Here is a 20,602-nt window from a genome sequence, read left to right on the forward strand (position 1 = left end):
AGTTTTGTTAAAGCATCAAAAAGCAGAAAACACAGTGAACTGACTCAAGTTTTTCAAAATAGATCAGTTCTCATGTGGTGAAGAAACTCCAGTGAAGACTTTACTTTGAAAAGCAGTTGAGCTTCCTTGATTGCTGATGTTTTCATCCATATTTTTTGTGTTTGTTGAAGGAACAACAACCTACAGATAAAGACGTGTCAACAGTATTTAAAGTATGGACGAACAGATGGATTTAAGAAATGACTAAACTCTCAGAGTCTGTGAAAGTCCACGAGACGTACATTTGTTTTTCTTAGTCCGCCCTGTGAGACTCAATCTGTGAGCGCATGGCTGTACAACCTGACTGCACACGTGTCCACGCACAGACCACCAGTGTCACGTAAACATCTGCTGTCTGCATCCAAGTCAGCGCCTTAAGAAACACAAACACAGACACACAGAAAACTCACTTTCTAACCAGAACTTAAACGTAGCGTGTATTTAAATCTGGAATAAATACTAAATCAGGTAATAACTGCTTTCTTCTGAGTCAACATCACTGAACTACAAACTGCTGTTTTCAAAGACTGAACTTTTGAGTCCAAAGTTTAAAGCAAACATCAATGATAACTCCCTGAAGTGGAGAGTTTTAATATCTACAGTTCATAATAAAGAGCTAATAAAACTGCTGTTTTCACGCTCAACATAAAAACTAGAATCACCTCCTCCTCCACTCAGACTAGTTTCAGGTTGCAGCCCCGTTTATCTGGAGTCATATAACATTACACACTGGTCGGAAATTTTGTCATAATTGCTGTGAAGTCTTGAGTAATAGCCAAAAAGTTTTTTCTGAGGTCACACTGACCTTTGACCTTTAGCTGCCAAAGTCTAATCAGTTTGTCCTTGAGTCCAGGTTAATGTTTGTGCCAAATGTGAAGAAGTTCCATCGAGGTGTTACTGAGAAATTGTGTCCACGAGAATGTGACGGATTGACAACCTGAAAACAATATGGCTGCTGCTCTGACTGTCGCCGGGCGGAAGAATAAAAACAGACCAATAACAGAAGAGAAGCTGAACCACCTCCTCACTGCCTGGATGATACCCATCTGAAACCTGACATGTGGTATATTATTACTCTTTGGCTCTGCCAGACAGCTGAGGCATTAAGAAGCAAATTATGTGACAAACATCCAACAACTTCCTGCGGAGTCCAAAACAACAAAGTGTTAGCGGCTCTGGTTCTGCTGCTCGTCATTATCTGTTACTGCCTGTAAGTCCAGTCCGAGTCCGTCACAGGACAGAGGACAAACCTGTTTGTTAAATCTCTCTGTGAATGAAACTAAAGTGTGTTTCCTGCTGTGGGAAAACAAAGTGAGCGATGTTCACAGAGGGTGGGCCGCCGCTCCGAGGCCAGACACAGAAAGTGGGTCACCTGGCTGCCAGGACTTCCATCCATCCTCAAACACACCTCACATGCAAATGAGCCCCACAGCGCCGCAGAGCACATGGAGAGATGTGAGTCACGGCGCCGTAACTAGGCCGAGCGTCGACATCTCACCTGCTTCACGAGAATCAGGAGTCGACTGAGAGGAGCAGCCGATGTTTGTTTGTTTGTCTCAGAGGGATGGACGACTTATTTACATAACAACACAACCACAGAGAGCGAGAGAGAGAGAGAGAGAGAGAGAGGACAGTTGCATCTCATGCTGAGAGGTTGCATAACATGACATGAATGTGAGCGACACATCCAGATGTGCGCTGTGGGGAGAAGAGAAAGGATGACAGAACTGCTGCTGTTGTTCCGAGTGAGCGAGTGAGTGAGTGAGTGAGTGAGTGAGTGAGTGAGTGAGTGAGTGAGTGAGTGAGTGAGTGAGTGAGTGAGTGAGTGAGTGAGTCACCATGTGCCACTGAATTCAGGGAAAATGGAAATGAGCAGAGGAACAGCGAGTCACCGCTCCAACTATTGTGTTGCGTCGCTCAGACAGCTGTGCAGCTGTGTGGCCACTGAGCACGCTCAGTCAGGTGCCTCTCACGCCACGCTACTGTGATGATGTAGACTCACATTTTTTAACTTAAAAACAGAATTACTAAATCTGCTCCATGCCAAACCCCCTCCATTTAAATCCACATTAACAGAAATATCTGAACATCCAGGAAGACACAAAACATGTTCATTTTCTTTTTCTCAATACAAGTCTAGACTTTACTCAGCAACAGTCGACTGGTGGCAACACTGCTTGACATTTTGTGGGAGCTAAAGTCAAAAATCACGTTAGAAAAAGCATCAAAGTTAACCTTTAAAACCGTCTGTAAACAGAATGAAGTTCTGCACAGTTCAAGGTGAATTTTTAGGTCCAGTTTTGTCTCATCTCTTTTAGACACATCTGTCTGTTCACAACAGAAGTTTCCTCCAGGCACTTTTCAAACAGACCTCCTCCTAACTAATATTATCTGTAGGTCAACAACACACACATGTTCCTAAACAAAGTCGGCCGACACACAAACACAGCGACCTCCACTTTCCAAACAGTCACGTACGACACAGACGGACTTTTCTGCAACAGTGTCTTCATCCTCATCCTCATCCTCATCCTCGTCATGTGACCCAGAGGACTGAGCAGAAATAGATCTCATTCTGCCCGACCTCCACTTCTGAGCTAATCCAATAAAAAGAGGCTGAAAGAGTTTCAGTTTCAGTCTCCTCCTGACACTAACACCGACCATGTGACACGATGTTTACACCCCCACGCAGGAGTCAAACCAACAACCTCGTGCCTTGCTCTAAACCAGGGCAGAAACAAATGAACAAATCTGAATTACATTTGGGCAAAATGAGGATCAGACCCATAAATCTGTCCACCATGATCATTTACATAAGATGTCAGTTTGTATTGAGCTGAAAGGCTGTAAACCAGCGAGGACTGCTTTATGGCAACACTGGGTTTACAGTTTTTTACAAGATTACACCATCGGTTGTGTTAGCTTAGCGCCTTGGCTGCTAGGTTTACAGACCTCACTGCAAACATAGCGACGTCTTGGACAAACCTTCACTACTTTCCGACAGCTGACGTGAACAAGCTTCTAACTTTCTTTGTTACAGTAAATCCATGTGAAATCACAGCTCCGTCTTTGTCTTTCACGCCTGTGTTTGGTGTCAGACGACGGCGTGGTTAGAAAATCGGGATTTGAGCAGCAGCTTGGAAGCGACATTTCATGTTTCAGTCACTGCTTCAAACTGGTTGCAACAGAAACAGAAAAACGTGTGAGTAAGAACCAGCTTTATTGTGAATTCAGCTTGTTAAAATACTGTGCATGTGAACACAGTGAGGAGGAGGGAAGGGAACAGATGAAGAGATGAAACCAGCTGATACGAGACTGAATGAGGATGTAAATAAACCAGGATTTGACCTCGTCTTGTTTCCCATCTGCATCAATCACTTTACAAATATCCCAGTGAACGCAGAATCAAATATCCTTCACAGTGCACTTCTGTCAAGGTTACAGGTTTTAAAATGGTGAATTTCATTTTGCAGTGTTATTATGAACTGATACACTCCAAGAGAAAAAGCCAAAAAGGTCAAAAAACATAAGCAATACAGGATTAATATGACACTGCTTTTTGTAAAGCAACACACCACGGCCAACATACAATCTGTAAAATCACGTCCCGTAGAATAAACAACATAACTGACAGACTGCAGCAGTTGCTGCTCACTGACCTACTCAGGGCTTCAAACCTACAACCCCTGGCAGTGTTGGTGCCTTGCCTCCAAAACGTAGAAAGGCTTCAAGGACCACATCATCTTTTCTCCCACCTACGTCAAACAAATCGATTTCATGTGCTGCTTTACAAACCTTTGTACAAACAGGCTCAGATAGCTTTTCAGTGTGTGTTTGTTCAGGTTATAGGAGGTTCATGGGAGTTTTATTTTATCACAGCTACAAAATCAGGACAACAAAATCATCAATGTCAGAATCAGTCGACCATTTGTATTTCAGAGAATAACCGAGCTGCTGAAAGACCATGTGCAAGAATCACAAAGTATTTACATCTAATTTAGCAGGTTGTAATTCACACATGCTGAAGTAAATCTGACAATGTTGCTGCTCACGACCCACTTTACCTCCACGGAGTTTCATCAACACTGGTTTAAGATTTAATCAGTGAAAACCACTGGAAAAATGAAATGATTGTAAACACAGAACGGCTTTATCAAATGTCTTTATCCCACTCACATCAAAGGAAATGCCACTTTCACAAGCAGCTTAATATCACTGCCGCCTGTCTCAACCATTATAACCAGTAGTGGATCAATATGCAGCTGCTGGTATCAAACCTGATTCCACTGTCATGAGAAAATACTCCTCTGATTTGTTTCTTGTCTTATTTGTGAGGTTTTAACTTAAAGACGTCATTTACAGCAGGAAACCCAAGGAACTGAAGCTGCAACCCCGCCAGTGCTGGTCCCTCACCACCACTTTGTCTTCTCTGAAAGAAGACTTTAGAAAAATGTGGATAACCGACCTCATAACTGGAAACCACGAGGAACTGAAAGCAAGGGAAACCACAACACACAAGAAGGAGGTGCCACACACTGAATTTGGAGTCGATGTATTTCAGGATGTGAAGAAACACACAGCAGGATTAACCCAGGGCTGTCACCCTGCTTTCATACCCGCACCCAGCAGCATCCTCCCCCCTGACATGTCCTACCTTCAATGGCGATGACATGCTCCCGGATCTGGTTCTGCAGCAGCGGCTCCTCCACCCGCTCCAGCAGCTCGTAGATGGAGTAGATGTTGGGGTGCACGGACTCAAACCTCTGGATCTCGGCTCGGATGGCGGCCGAGTTGGCGACATGCTGCTGGTAGTTCATCACTGCAACAACCTCTCTGGATCCCACAATTTAGCACGAAAAAACAGGAGCCACTTGCGGGGCTTTGAGGGTGGTCAGGCGGGGTGATTGTAGGAGAGAAGAGCCTGATAATGAGGACGGTGAGAGCTCTGACCTCCAGGAAGGGAAACAACCTCAGAACCACATTAAATCATGCTTTTTCCTTCTGTATCCTGGTGAACTTCACTCACTGTTTACCAGCAGGTTTGCAGTTAATTTAAAATGCTTAGGTTGGAGGACTTTCAATATAATCAAGACTCTTAATCCTCCTCTACATCCCTGGATTTTTTTCTGGAAGTTTTCTCCAGGGTTGGTTTTGGCGCAGGCGGCCAAGGCTGCTGCTACTGGCCGGTGAAGGCAGCTGTTCCCCGGGGTGTCCCGGCTCCCAATTCCGGTGCGGCGACAGATGTGCGGCAGTCCGAGCACCGCCTCCCCATATCCTCACAGTCCGTGTAAGATTAAAATGACACTTACTCCGGTTTAGCTGGATTTACAAAAGCTTTTAGAGTCACTTACAGTCATAACTGACCCAACGAGGAGGATAAAAAAACGGCCTTGTTGCTAGGTGGCTCTGCTAGCCGGCTAAAGCTAACTAGCTGTAGCTTCCAAGCCGGGGAGAAGAGGGGAAAACTCACCGTTTTTCCGCCGTTAAAGTCCGCTCTCCATGCCGGCTGAGTGGGAAGTTAAAGCCGCGAAGAGGAGACTGGATGTGCCGTTTTAAAAATCTAAAGTAAAACAGCAGCTGTTGACAGTGCGGCAGCTTGATAAACAGTTAGTTAGGATGCCTGTTCCCGTCCGTCCGTCCGTTGTTTTGTCTCCGCTCCGGGACCAGCTGCGCAAATTAACGCCCTCAGTCCAACATTTAAATCCCAACGAGCGTGAAACCTGCGGAGCTCGCGCGCCTCCAAATGTAGCTCAGGTCGCTGTAAACGACACGTATCTCACAGGTAAGTCCCGCACACGGCGCCCAAACACTCAGCCGTTCCCCCTTCCCCGAGCGGTGAGGTCCATCCCGTGCAGACCGGAGCCACAGTATCCCAGCCGGGAACGTCATTACCGTCAATGTGTTTCCTCCCACGAGCTCAAGGTACACACAGCGACCTGCACTGGTTCCGGTGCGGATTTTCAAAATAAACCCGGCGTGTTTTCATGTTGCTGTCAGGGCTGGAGCAACTTACAGAAGAAATACAAAGAGAAAGTCTTCAAAATGTTAATTATTTTTACTTGTTATTTACATTGTATATCTGGTATATATATTGTATATTGTTATTACATATAGTATTTCTAATTTATCTTATTTATTTTAGATTCTGTTTCTTATTTTATTTCTTATTACGTTTCCCCTTGTTGTTGCTTTTCTTTTGTGCTGCTGTTTCAAATTTGAACTTCCTCTATGTGGGATCAATAAAGGTACACTTCATCTTATCTTGTCTTAATTTGTAGTAATTAAAGAAAAATTAAAAATATAATTGATTATGACATAATGACCCCCCAATACATAGGAAGAAGACAGCCGGACTTTTTCATTAACCGAATAATCATTTTGTAACCCTAACCCACCAATGAGAGAAAACAATAAGAAAATGCACATCACTGTTTCCCAGAGTCCATGTTGACATGTTCAAACGTCTTGTTTTGTCTGATAAACCATCAACTCAAAGACAGGACAAAGAAAAACGACAAATACTCACATTTGAGGAGCTGGAACAGGCAGCAGTTTCACATCAATTTTCTGTTAATGGACTAATTGTTTCAGCTTTAATCAGTTATATTAAATGTACATGCATATACAACCACCATCATCACCATGTGGTAACAAAGACTGAGATACCGTTTAAAGCTCCATTAAAAATGACATAAAAACATAAATAAACACACGATGAAATGTTATATTTTCAGTTTTGATATCTACTTCTTATCATTTGTTTTTGTTTTTTTGTTTTTTTTACTGCTTGTGTTTTTTGTTTTCATTTCTATAAAATGAGCAATGAATATATTCTCTGTCTCAACTGCTGAACAGATGTTATAATAAAACTAAAATAGACATAAAAAGTCCCTCACACCACCTGTTTCACACTCAGAAACGGTGTCATCATCATCATCATCATCATTATCATTTTATTTTCTTTTGAGCTAAAAAAAAAAAAGACGCTATTTTGTGACATAGCTTGTGCTTTTATTTTGAGCATCAAACCTCCCTTCTTCCGGTCCTCTTCCAGCGTAGTGCTGCTCACTTGACGCAGGCGCATTCAAGAACATACTTATTGCGTGGAGGCTGCGCACAAATAACTGACGCAGGAATGTGTTTATTCCTCTGATTCCTCTTTTTAATTCCCTTATTTTGACAGTGGAATGTATGAAATCAAAGGGCCCCTTCAAAATAAAGTTGTAAAGCACTATTGGACGTGTCAAAAAAGAAGAAGAACCAGTCAAGATGTAGTGGTTAATGCTTCAGTCCAGTGTTTATTTGCTATATTTGTATGAACATATTTGAATCTGTGTTTTCTACATTTATAATAAAAACAAACTAAATGATCAGTAATCAATCGTATTGATCCCTCCATGTGTGTCATATGAAAATACCTCATTCTCAGAGTCTCTTTGAAAGTTCAGCACTGTTCCAACAGTGTGCTGCGGCACTATTGTGTAGAGGCTGGTATTTTCTCTCCATCCAGCAGTAAATAGTGCACAATGCCGCTCTTTTTCTTCCCACTGCTCGTAGCCTTGATGCAGCACTCGTGTTCCCCCACCATGAAGTGCGTCTCTGTGCCGTCATCTACAAACTCTCCCTGTGGACGAGAAGACAGAGCTTCAGGTTTCCCTCCAGAGTCTGGCAGGAGAATATCAGAGGTTTTATATCTGAAGCCATCAGTGTTTTCACTGTTGACCCACCGACACTTTTCATCCACTTCACCTCTGACACCACAGTTCATTTACTGATCATCTACTTTCCATGTTTCCATTTTTGCACTTTTGCACTTGCACATTTTTCTGTTCACTAACTGTGTATCTATCATTATTATTTTTGATTATTTTAGATTTCATTGGCTCTGTTTTTACTTATTTACTTCCTCTTTTCTAACTGTGTGTTGAGTCATTTCCCTGTGGTGATCAATAAAGTTTATCTGATTCTAATTAAAGACAAACCTCAAAAAGTCAAACAGCTGATTATTTTAAATTGTGTTTCACTGGCAGCAGCATGTTTCCTTTAAATCTTATTTTGAAAGGAACTCTGTGGAGGATGGAAACCTCTGTCTTAATGGAGGACAGAGGAACAGAAACATTTGATTCATGTAGTCAGTCATGGAGTTTCATAAACATATTATGAAGATTTTTCCTGTTTCATACAAACTGTCAAATCCTGTCAGAACATGTTGACATGAGTCTTGTTGAAATCTAAATTTTGACTCTCTAAAACCGAATGATCGTCTTAATTTATGAGATGCTGCCACTTGTTTGTTCGTTTATCTGTTTGTTCTGTTTTGTTTTTGTGCGTTTTCTTAAACTCACAGCAAAGAATCAATCACACAAAGAAAACTCACAACTACCCACATGTCACAGGAGATCAGGCACTTTTTAACACTATTATTATTATTATTGTTATCATGCAATAAATCAGAGGTAGAATATATCTACAGACAAACAATCTGTACAACATGTGTTCAACTAAAGAGCAGACTGTAAAACAAACAACTTATCACATATTAGCTATTATTCATTTCAAGTTTCTGTTTATATCTTTATTGATCTGATGGAACAGCTGTTTGTTTCAGCTGCTGATGAAGCTTCATTTACTCAACATTCATGAAGTTTATTACCTCAGTACCATGAGACTGAAGCTCTTAAATTAACGTCGACATTATTGATGTTTATATTTTCATAGATGAACAAAGTGACTCTCACCATTGTGTCCATTTTCTGCCCGTTGCACCAAACATCCATTGTGTCTTTCTCTGATGCACAAAGGAAGAGAGGAGGGGTTTAATGCAGCAGTGTATAATAACTGAAAATAAAACATATTTTATATATTATTATTATTTACAAAAAGTGAACTTATTGATTGTCTGTCTTTTCTTTACTGCTTGTCCCAGTCTGTCTGTGATTATCTCTAATTACATAATTATACGCAGCTCCCACCCGCCTCATTGACTTCACCTGTCTGTGGTAAAGGTGCATCAGGTTCGCTCTGTGTTGTGTAACCAGGATGCTGCCGGTTGCCATGTTTCCTAAAATACCTGCACTGACCTCGGCCTGAGCAGATTACCCAACAGTGGGTCAAGTCTTCACCTACATTCCCTCCTGCGGACGGCCGGCCAATCACATCCTGCAGATAAAAGCTCAAGTCAACAGCAGAGTTTCCCCGGCTCACCCAGTACGACCCTGTAGTCCTCCCCCTCCACCTTGAGCAGCCAGGTCTTGGTGCTCTTGGCTCGGTTGTCGATGAACTTCTGCAGACTCTTCCCGTCCACCTCCAGCGAGTACTCGTAGGCGAAGCCGGTGATGGCCTCGATGTTTATGGTGGCTTTGGTGTTGCTGCCTCCGACCGTGAAGGTTTCCTTTCCAACCAGCTTGAACATCCAGTCCTTCCTGATGACTTCCTGTCCAGGAAACACGTCTGCTTTAATGGCCGACACATAAACACCTGCTGCTCAACAGTAATTCACCTGTTCATCGGTGTTTCCGCTGCTTCCTGTGAGTCACCACTGACAACCACAAAAACTAACCAGTTTGAATCAATGATGGAGGAAGAACTGATGAACTGAAGTGGTGGAAAGAAACTGCGTCTACATCAACTTTACCACAGTTCAGAGGGAAATATTAAACTTTTATATAACGAACAGATAAATTCTTACAGGTTAAGATAATATATTATAAGACTATAGATCCCAGGGGAAAACTCTCAGCTGTAAGTACTTAGAATTAGCCCCAAGAGCTACAATACATAAAATCCAATAATCATGGGCCATTAACCATAATGAGTACTTTTACTTTTGGTACTTCAGCGCCTCAGGAACATACTTCAGTTCAGCAGCTGAGTGAATCTTTTCTGCTCTTACTCCGAGTTTATCAGGGACTTGGTTCTGCAGTAACTCAACCAAAGGTCTCAGAGAAATAAAATCCTTTGGTCACAAACACAAACTGATAAACTCCTGGTTCTGTTCTTGGTGTTTGCAGCAGCAGCAGCAGCAGCAGCAGCAGGAAGGCAGGGAGGGAGGAAGGCGGGGGGGGGACGACTATTGCTATTTTTACTGCAGTAAATTGTGGAAAGACTTCTTCTGTATTTAAGGAGTCAACTTTTACTTCAATAACTTACTCTGTGGTTTCCAAACTGAGGGTCAGGACCTCACAAGGAGTCCTCTGATAAATCTGAAGGGTCACAAACTCTCAATGCAGCTGCTCTCTAATGAAGTGCTGAAGGTTTTTACCTGTTCACACCTTGAAAACTCACATTACTGATAATGAATGAGGTGGAGTCACCAGTAAAGCTCATCTGAAGGAGTTCGGAGGTCACAGACACTCTGACACACACTGGGTCTCACCTGTCCGTTGACACAAACAACACGTTTCCCGGTGGTGGTGCCATGAGCAAACTCAATCCTGTAAACGCCGTCACTCAGCGCCACCTCCCACAGGGCGACCAGGTCTCCACTCAGCATCTCCGACTCTCCTCAGGATCCCGTCTGGAAATCAGAGAATCAGCCGGACCGTCATGTTCAGGAGCTGGATCTGAGGAGCGCCCGTCCCGGCCCGCGGTGCTCGGCCGTGGTGCCGGCTCAGCAGCAGGTGTATTACTGTAAGAGGCTTAGAGACCACAGCTCACTCTACACTGCCACAGGCAATTAGGACAGGATTTAGTCTCAGGTTGAAACAGAGGAAACCCATCCTGCTGCTCCACAGCTGACCTCAGGTCTGTACCGGGACAAGACAATAACAAGAACAGCTTAACAAAGGTAAACAGGGACGTTATCGACCTACACACGAGATCAAAGAGGAAATTAAGCTTTATGAGGCCTTTCTTCATTCTGCCGTCAGACTCCATGATTTTACATTCTGAGGACTGTATTTGCCAAACTACTGAAGTAAAGTGACACATCCTTCATTTATCTTTCATTTATCCTTCATTTCATCTCAGTCAGACACAAAACACGTCCACAAGCATCAGATCAGCACAAGCTCAAAAACAGTTTTAATGTCTGTCCTCGGTCAGATCAGTCACACAGTCACAGCGTCAGACTGTGTGGACCGTTACTGAGGAAACCATGATGTCACCAAAACACAGAGTCCTTCAGTCAGTCACGACACGAGGGCTGAGATCACACGCAGCAACAACCACTGACGACAGGCCACATGTGACTGTGAAGGAAGGCTCCGACCTAACAACACAACACCACACAAATAAACACAACAAATCTAAACTAATGATCATCACTGTGTTGTGATCACCTGCCTGTGCCTATTTAAGTTTGGTCACACCTGTGAACAGGGTCATTCACCTGTGCTGAGGCTGATACATCAATGCACCTGCTCTTTGTTGGACATGTTGGACATTAATCCTCTTTTCTACCTTTGTCACATTTGTGTTTTAAGGTCGCTGATTAATTTAATTTTCAGACTCACTTGCCTCAAACTGTCCGCTGAAGGATGAGTGACGTATTTAGCAGGAAGTGGAGACAGGTGACCATCAGGTGACGTCGGGGAGCTGCTGGTCTGAGCATCAGTGCGTCCAGCAGGAGTCTCTGTCCCGTCAGACGGCAGCTCCAGCAGTGAGTCACACGCTGTGTTCAGAACACACTGGATCTACAGACACTTTGATGAGTCTGATCTCTGAGCTGCAGCACAACAACTCACTGACTCATGTTCTGTGGAAAACTTTACTCATCCTCCTCCTCTGCTCGTCTTCCTCAGGGAGGTCAGAGGTCAAACAGCTGACCTTTTACACAAACCACTACTTTAATATTCAACTAATTATATTAATCTTTCATTGATTTGAATTCAAACTCAACTTTAACTGTTAAATCATGTGAGGAAGAGGAGCGAGAGCAGAGGACGGTTCATACAACAGAAGAAGAAGAAGGACACATTAAAACACGTTTACAACAAAATAAAGAAATAAACACAGAAGGAAATCCAGACCTTTACCCTTTAATCTGAAGTGGAAATGTTTTAACAAATTGTTTAAATGCTGAGATTTTTTAATTTGAACTTTTGTTTAATTGCTGAGAGGAGGAAGAGCTGCTGCTCAGACGAGTTCCACCTGTTCCAGATCAAGGGTCATGACCTGATGTTGTCTAATATCTGATGAGTCACATCAGACAAAAACATCATCGTCACTCTTCATTGAGTTTTTTCCTCTCGTTGTTTGACCGTTAAAGTTTGATCTAATATTTCCTGTGAGGACAGAAACAGACAGGAGCTGTAGCATCTTACCTGGAGCTGAAAGCCTCCTGCACACCTGCTGGTGACGACATCTCCAACCTGAACCTCCTATTCACAAACTGTATTGACTGTTCGTAGATAAATTAATGTTTGAGCTACGATTAGTTTCATTATCGCTTCATTAGCTGATTATTTTCTGGATCAATCACCGATGCTTTGAGACGTGCCTCAGGTGACGTCATGAAACGTCTCGTTTTGTCCGATCAAACCCAGAGATTCAGTTTACGACAGAGAAGAAACAGATTCTCACATTTCAGAAGCTGCAGCTGTTTTTGATTTAAAAAATGACTTTAACAATTATGATTATCAAAACAGCTGCTGATGAATTTTCTGCCAATCGATTAATTGTTGTTGAAGTGAGAAACTGCGGCAGCTGCTGCACTACAACAAAGAAACAGGAAACTTGATTTGGGGAAACTTTTGAAACTAGTTGATTCATACTTTAATCAACTTGAATTGATTTAAGAAAAAAATGTTTCGTCTGTCATTTAATGAGATTAAAGAGTAAATGAAACAAAGATGGAGGTTACGTCATGTTTAACGGACTTTATTAAACATGAAACAGCTCGTGGTGTCTGATCAGACCTGTCACTTTCTCAAACTGACCTCAGAGCGCCATCTAGTGGCCGCTGCGCTAATAAACTGCATCTTCTTCATTCTCCAACGTTTTATTTTATTTTCCCTTCAGGATGGAGGAATTTTCAAATTAAGAGTGGATAATTAAAAGAGTCACGTGACTGAGTCGTCAGCTGCTTTTATCTAATGAGTCAACGGTTGTTTTTATTTGTACTTTATTAATAAAGTCACATTTACTGCTGCTTTGACTTCTGCTGTGATCTTTACTGCACTGCAGGTTTTATTCTGAAGCCCAGGTTATTTTTTATTCTATTTCCTGGGAAGTTTGTCAGAGAGAAACAAGTAATTTGATTCTATTTTTAGGGAAAGAGGAATTTCTTTGCAAGAAAAACTTTCTTTTAGAAAGTGTTACTTAGTTTTCTATGTTCTTCTTAGTCCTCTGACTTATTTTATAATCAGAATGATGTTTGTGTGGATGATAATACACCTGGTATCAGCTGCTGAAAAAAAAGAAAAAGATGAATCCTCAGGTGAACTGAGGCTCATTAAACCGTCTCATCAACACAAACGAAGCTTCAGTGATCGATCCGTCTTTTCTTTTATTATCAAATGGATATGAGGTTGTCTGTGAGTCGACAACAACACAAACACACACACACACACAAACCGATTTCAGCTGGAAAAGTGCAACAGAACGAGTCCCTTCAACCCACAGACCTCATAAATACCTTGAGGATAATGATGCGAGTGATTTAAATAGTCGATCCCTTTGAAACGTGATTATAAATTATAGTTGTGTTCATAAGGGAGGTGGAGAATAAAGCTTTCATACAAATGGAGTGTCTGAAGTGTCATTACATATCAGGAATGTGTGAAAAAACAAAACAAGAAGGGAGATAAAGGGAGAAAGTCACGAAACACACGAACAAACTGACGACTGCACAGATTATTGATTCAACGTTTTGGCTTCTGATCAACAGTTTAAAGGACGAAGCTGCTGCTGAGATTCCTGAAGGTTTTTCAACAGCTTCATGGAGACGACAGACCACAAAGACCGTTTAAGGCACAAAATCTCACAGTGGAAATTTCTGATTTTGGGGAATTTAGTTAAAAAAAACAAACTTGTTGAGATTGTCAAAGTTTCCCTTTGAAGTTGTGACTCCTCGAACGTGTCGGCCTTTGTTTTCCACATTAAACAGACTCAGCTTTAAACAAAGACTCTGTTTGATTCTGCTGTCGGGAAATTTCTCTGTGAGAAGAAGAAAGGAAACGTGTCGAAGACTTGGCCGTAAGTATGTGGACACATCTCAGCGCTTTGGTATGGGGTTGTTACACACTGTATGATAACAGCGGTCTTCCGGGTTATCAGGCATGTCACATGGTGCAGGTGTTGGTCTCACCTGTCAGCACAGCATCAGTGTTAAAGCCTGTTAATTGGTAAACGCAACTCTTCTTCTGCAGTGATTTAATGGCACCGACTGGAGAAACAGCTCCACCAACTGTTAACGTGAGGTGGATACAAACACATTCATCTGTTTTTGTCTTTTTCAGATTCACAGGACATTTGGACAAACTCAGATCGTCTCAGTTTGGATCCTGCAAACCTGCGTCACACTGAGCTGGTCCGTCATACATGTCCAAGCTTATGTTCCTGCTAAATGACTTTACAACATGATGCTGTTCTTCTACCAGAAATAATAAAATGACTGTCACTGTGAGAGTTTCATTTTCTTGTTTTAAAGGCAGGGATGTTTTTGATATTTCAGACCTTCGTGTTTGTCTACTTCCTGTTTAAATACGACAACGCCCCCGTGCATAAAAACCAGCTCCATAAAGAAGTGGTTGTCCCGGTTTGGTGTGGAAAGTCCTGAGTTCTGACCTCAACCCCATCCAACAGCTCTGAACTGGACCGTGAGCCAGACCTGATCAACCAACGTCAGCGCCGGACCTCACTGAACAGCTATCGCACGAGCTATCGCACATGTCCACATACTTTTGGCCAGTTGTAGTAGTTTGACTCTGCAGAATCTGTAGATAAAGAGGAAGCAGAATGAGGGAAGTACCGAGGTCACCAGACACTAACACTGACATGCAGCAGCTGTGGAAGTGAGACTCCTCTGGTGAAACATGAGCTCAAACACGTCGGGTCTTAAATGTGGAGTTTATACATTTGGAGAAAAATACTTTTCAGGGGAGTAAAAATAAATGCCCAGAGAAAGGAGCAGGCGAGGAGTCAGAGTATTAACTGGAGGTTTTTAAAGTAACTGCAGCTCTCAGGGAGATTAATGGTGTGAAGCTGCTGCCTGCTTCGTTCAGTCGCTTCAGTCCTTTTTTTGTTGTTGTTTTTGTTGTTTTTCTTCCTGGTTTTGGCACGTCGTCACCTGCAGGTTAAAGTATGCAGCAGCGCTTCTTCTTCTTCTTGCCGCTCGGTCCGTTTTTGTCTTTGCTCTCGGACATTTTCTTCTTACGAACCTCCCGCATGAGGTCGAAGAACACCTGAGAGAGGGAAGAAGAGGGAGGGGCGTTAACCGGTGGAGAAGGGTCCCGGAGCTGCACAGCACATGCAACTTCCCTCAGGGCACGAAGAACTGAGCTGAAGACATGTCGGCACGAGTTGATGATGTTTCAACTTCTTCAGTAAATCTGACGCCAACCTGCAGCTGCACCTCAGGAATGTACAGAGGCAAAAGGAAACGGGAAGGAAGCTGACAAAGAAACTGAGTTCCTGTTTCCTAGAAGCAGGTCAACCACCTGAGCTGATCACAACATCCACCTGACAAACATCTGTGCAGATGTGTCTCGAGTCTGTGGATCACAGCTCCTGCTCTGTTCTTCCCTCCACGCAGACAGACAGGAGGTAAAAACACCACGTTACAACAAACGAGCTCTTAACGAGCCTCTCGTGTCCTCGCCGTGCACGTACCTTGTCCACGTTGGCTCTCGTCTTCGCCGAGGTCTCCACGTACTGAACCCCCCACTCGCCCGCCTTCGCCGTGGCCTCGTCTGCAGAAACCTGCCGCCGCTCCTCCAGGTCCGACTTGTTCCCCACCAGGAGCAGAGGGATCGCCTCCTCCTCCTTCACCCGCAGGATCTGCTCCCTGACACACACACACACACAGAGAAACATCTGGGTGAGAAACATCTGGATGAGAAACATCTGGATGAAATGGACAGAGTGAAGCAGCGAAGACTCGAGGACGGCGGGTTCCTGTCTTTAAACCAGCAGGTGATACCTGAACTCGGACGTGGCCGTGAAGGACTCGTGCTCTGTGATGGAGAAGACCAGCAGGAAGCCCTCGCCGCTGCGGAAGTAGTTGTCTCTGATGGCGGCGTAGTCCTCCTGACCCGCCGTGTCCAGGATGTCGATCTGGACGTCCTCGCCGTCCAGGACCACCTTCTTCCTGTAGCTGTCGGCCTTGGTGGGCTCGTAATCCTCCACGAACTACGAGCAGAGAAAGGATTATGTGACAGGAAGTGCAGGGAGCAGGGGCTCATGGGAAATGCGGTCCTGAAGTCTCACCTCGTCGTACATGAACTGCAGGGTGAGGGCGGACTTCCCCACGCCGCCGCTGCCCACCATGATCACCTTATGGAGAACCAGGGAGGTCTGGTTCTTGTTCTTGCCGGAGGCCATGACTCTGGTCTACGTCAGTCCAGCAGCTCACAGCTCCGCCTGACTACTGAAGACCAGCAGAGACCAGCAGAGACCAGCAGAGACCAGGAGGGACCAGGAGGGACCAGGAGGGACCAACAGGGACCAGCAGGGACCAACAGGGACCAACAGGGACCAACAGGGACCAAGAGGGACCAGCAGGGACCAGCAGGGACCAACAGGGACCAACAGGGACCAACAGGGACCAGGAGGGACCAACAGGGACCAACAGGGACCAGGAGGGACCAGGAGGGACCAGGAGGGACCAGGAGGGACCAGCAGAGACCAGCAGAGACCAACAGGGACCAACAGGGACCAACAGGGACCAACAGAGACCAACAGAGACCAGCAGGGACCAACAGAGACCAACAGAGACCAGGAGGGACCAGCAGGGACCAGCAGTGACCAGCAGAGACCAGCAGAGACCAGCAGGGAGCAGCGGGGAGCAGCGGGGACCAACGGGGACCAATGGGGACCAACAGGGACCAACAGGGACCAACAGGGACCAGGAGAGACCAGCAGAGACCAGCAGAGACCAGCAGAGACCAGCAGAGACCAGGAGAGACCAGGAGAGACCAGCAGGGACCAGCAGAGACCAGCAGGGAGCAGCGGGGAGCAGCGGGGAGCAGCGGGGAGCAGCGGGGACCAACAGGGACCAACAGGGACCAGGAGAGACCAGCAGAGACCAGCAGAGACCAGCAGAGACCAGCAGAGACCAGGAGAGACCAGGAGAGACCAGCAGGGACCAGCAGAGACCAGCAGGGACCAGGAGAGACCAGCAGAGACCAGCAGGGAACAGCAGAGACCAGCAGGGACCAGGAGAGACCAGGATAGACCAGGAGAGACAGGCACATAAAAATACTGGCTGATGAACATGATTCAAAATATTTTAAATGAGCTTTGTGTAAATTTTCCATAAGAATAAAATCTAAAACAGGTTTCATACTTACCAAACTCCTAAACCTCTGTAACGCAGACCTGCAACAACAAGATGAATTGATCGATTATCATTTATCAATAACCAGAGGATGACTGGTGGTTTCACTTGACACCTGATCATTTGTCTGAACTCTGATTAAAAATGATAATCAATTAAATCAGTGACAAATCTATAATCATAGTGTTAATTATTCAGTAATAAAACGACGCTGACGCAATAATAAATAAACAAACACAGATTTGAATTTTCTGCAGCTGCACATTAGAAACGAAGACGAATGTTTCGTGACACGTTGATTAAACTGGACTGAACCAGTTTCATCCTCGTCACCTGATTCAGACGTATCAAACATGACCAGTTTACAGATGCACATATAAAAAAAGAGTGAATCATTAACTGTAGCTGTCACCTTTCAACTGCCGACTGTGTCATAAAGACATATATCGTCTCACGTAACAAACTGCAGCTGCTTCCTATTCAAACTGACATGAATCACATTATATTTGTCTTCATTAATGATATTTTACATTATTTAATATTTGTATGATTTATTTTCCTACTTGCAGCTTCTGCTTCAAACCGGTTCCGAACGTTTTCATTGTTCAGTGGATTTTATTGTTTCCACATTAGTGGTCGGCCCCTCCTGACCCTGCTACACAAGGAGGGTTCATTATTTCATTCAACCAGTACACGACAGATTAAACGACTAGTTAATGAACTGATGACTCGACTGACAGAACATCGAAATATTTGGTTAATTGTAAAAGTCTCTGTTTAAAGCAACCGCGTCAGCTGACTTTTCACAGTTTTCTACGTCAGGAAACGAAACATTTGGGTTTCTGATAAACATCTATTTGAACTTATAAAGTCAAAACCAAATGAAATGATCAATAATTAAAGAGAATAGTTGAGTTTATGGTCGGGCTGCAGGGTACGCACAAAACAATCATATTGTGACTGTGATTTCAGTTGTAATGTTTGTTGTTTCATTTCATTTTCACTTGAAATTTTTTTTAAACAGCTGATGATGTGATTTCTGTACCAAACAAACATGTTTCTTTACGTGTGGAGAATATACGGCCTGTAGGTCGAGCCGTCTCTGTAGCAACACAACTATCATGGTGCTGACAATGAATGTGACTCAGTTTACCTTCATCCAAACAGCTACAGCTCCTGGGATTTGAATATTGTGATTTCAATTATATTCTGATTAATTGTGCAGCTCTATCTTTTGGTTATTGTTGGTGGAATATTACGACCTGCCTGAGATTTTCTGTGTCAGATAATAAACACGTGAATTAATGGATGATAAATCACAGTATAGTTGATATGCTGCTTCTATTTACATCTGTGCTTGAAGTCCTTCTACAGAGGCAGGGGCCCACAGACACCCGGGCCCCTGAGTGTGCTCCAGTAGCAGTGTTTGGTGAGGGGCCCTGTGATAAAGGGCCACTGTAAACACACTGCAGGGAGGTACGTGACCTTTCCAGCTGTCTGCCAGAGGAAGGACACCGAGGCCAGAGCAGCAGCAGCGGCGGCGGCGGCTCAGTGATACACACACTGTGAACAGCCTCAGCTCTGCACTCAAACACACGATGAACTCGCTGCTGTGACAAAGAGGAACTATAATTCACCCTGTCCTCACTCCGCTCCAGCTTCCTCTCTGTGTTCACCAGCTGACAGCTGTGAAACACTTTCTACAAGACACTCCACAGCCGCCTCGGGTCCCGCCTTCAGCCTACACAGCGCCTCTAATTGGCCGAAGTCTCGAGCAGGACCCATCCTATTGGCCGCTCGTGCCGTCCGTTAGCAGGCAGATAGCTAGCCAGTGAAGCAGCGACAGATAACGCTTTCTTTTCCCTCGGACGTTAAAACGTTTTCCCGCCGGAGCGGACAACATCACGGCGGCTTCAGACACCTTAGAAAAACTCCCACAACTCACCTGGTGACGTGTTCTCCTGTCCAGCGCTAAGAAATCTGCCATAAAGCGACGCACACACAACTTTCACAAGTTGACCAGGAGACTCTGCCCCACCTTGTACCCGGACTCAGCCGAAGATCGTCTATGTCCGAGCAGAGGAGTCACTCTGCAGCTGAAAATGGCGCCGCCCGCAGAGCCGTCACAGAGGCGTCTTTTTCACTGCCTGAGAAAAAATATACTCGGTACGAACCAACGCGTTTCACGTTATTTGACTTAAAGTAGAATTACATCAGATGTGGGCGCGTGCAGATAAATGTGGCTCCTCCTTCTTCTATTGAGAGCAGCTCGTGGTCTAATGAACCCGGGAAAAGCACGGAGTGATACATCTTACCTTCTATTTCCTCTCAGCACGAGGCAGATAACAGTAACAGGATATGATGTCACGGAATTCCTCGCACTTATCTATGAATTTATTCAGTTATTGTTTATTTATTTATTTATTTATATTTGAAGAAGTCGGTCTCTTAAATTATGTATTTGTCTGTTAATTTACGTTTTTTTAAATTTTTTTCATCATTCTTTATTCAAATTTTTATTTGTTTGTCTATTGTACTTTTTCAAATTTGAAAAAATGGAAGTTAAAAATGAATTTATTTATTCATAGTTTGTTTATTGATTAATTATTTCATCTGAAGAAGTCTGTCACTTAAATGATGTATTTTTCTTTTTATTTATTTTAATCATTCTTTGTTGAATTTTTTATTTGTCGGTCTTTTAGTACATTTTCAAATTTGAAAAAATGGAAGTTAAAAATTAATTTATTTATATATTGTGTACTTATTGGTTATTTTATTTAAATTATGTATTTGTCTTTTTTTCTTTTTATTTATTTTCATCATTCTTTGTTGGAATTTTGATTTGTTTGTTTTATTTAAAGGGCTGGTATGTCTGAAGTTTTTTTTCAATTTCATGCACGTTGCCCACATTGTTATTCTCCCATTGTAGTTGTTCATGTATTTCAGAAGCAGAGACCATCGGCATAAAGTTTCTGAACTTAGTGAACAAGAGAAACATTTGTTCAGAGTCACAGCAGCGAAATAAGTGACATGAAGATGGAAGGAGACCGAACCAAAACCTGTTCTAACTGCACTGTTATTTCCACAGGTTATAAAGGTCACTGACATTCATCTGCAGCTGTGGTA

The 20,602-nt window shown here is 43.6% G+C and overlaps 3 protein-coding genes across 4 annotated transcripts in view; all 3 read right to left on the bottom strand.

Annotated features, from left to right (window-relative positions):
* The window catches only part of agap1 (ArfGAP with GTPase domain, ankyrin repeat and PH domain 1), a 134,624-nt gene extending 129,720 nt beyond the window's left edge, over positions 1-4,904 (bottom strand). Inside the window, exon 1 of the mRNA XM_022764009.1 lies at positions 4,694-4,904. Within this exon, the coding sequence (XP_022619730.1) occupies positions 4,694-4,856 (163 nt within the window). The 5' untranslated portion in view covers positions 4,857-4,904. The remainder of the gene's footprint in view (positions 1-4,693) is intronic.
* A 2,407-nt stretch (positions 4,905-7,311) lies between these two features.
* Positions 7,312-10,641, bottom strand: LOC111235570 (fas apoptotic inhibitory molecule 1-like). Its single transcript, XM_022764052.1, has 4 exons — positions 10,415-10,641; positions 9,244-9,472; positions 8,778-8,827; positions 7,312-7,663 (listed from the first exon to the last, which is right to left on the bottom strand). Exons 1-4 carry the CDS (start codon positions 10,529-10,531, stop codon positions 7,514-7,516), a joined length of 546 nt encoding a protein of 181 aa, XP_022619773.1. The 5' UTR covers positions 10,532-10,641; the 3' UTR covers positions 7,312-7,513.
* A 2,820-nt stretch (positions 10,642-13,461) lies between these two features.
* LOC111235537 (ras-related protein ralB-A-like) lies at positions 13,462-19,625 on the bottom strand. Of its 2 annotated transcripts, none has more exons than XM_022764003.1 (6): positions 19,422-19,625; positions 17,490-17,517; positions 16,408-16,564; positions 16,121-16,329; positions 15,811-15,985; positions 13,462-15,383 (listed from the first exon to the last, which is right to left on the bottom strand). In XM_022764003.1, exons 3-6 carry the CDS (start codon positions 16,519-16,521, stop codon positions 15,276-15,278), a joined length of 606 nt encoding a protein of 201 aa, XP_022619724.1. In that variant the 5' UTR covers positions 16,522-16,564; positions 17,490-17,517; positions 19,422-19,625; the 3' UTR covers positions 13,462-15,275. The 2 variants fall into 2 exon arrangements, with proteins under 2 accessions (XP_022619724.1, XP_022619723.1); XM_022764002.1 differs by having other exon boundaries at positions 16,408-16,567; positions 19,422-19,624.
* Positions 19,626-20,602: the final 977 nt, after the last annotated feature.

Source organism: Seriola dumerili, unplaced genomic scaffold (genome assembly GCF_002260705.1).
Source record: "Seriola dumerili isolate Sdu_G_001 unplaced genomic scaffold, Sdu_1.0 BDQW01000513.1, whole genome shotgun sequence".
NCBI lineage: Eukaryota > Metazoa > Chordata > Actinopteri > Carangiformes > Carangidae > Seriola > Seriola dumerili.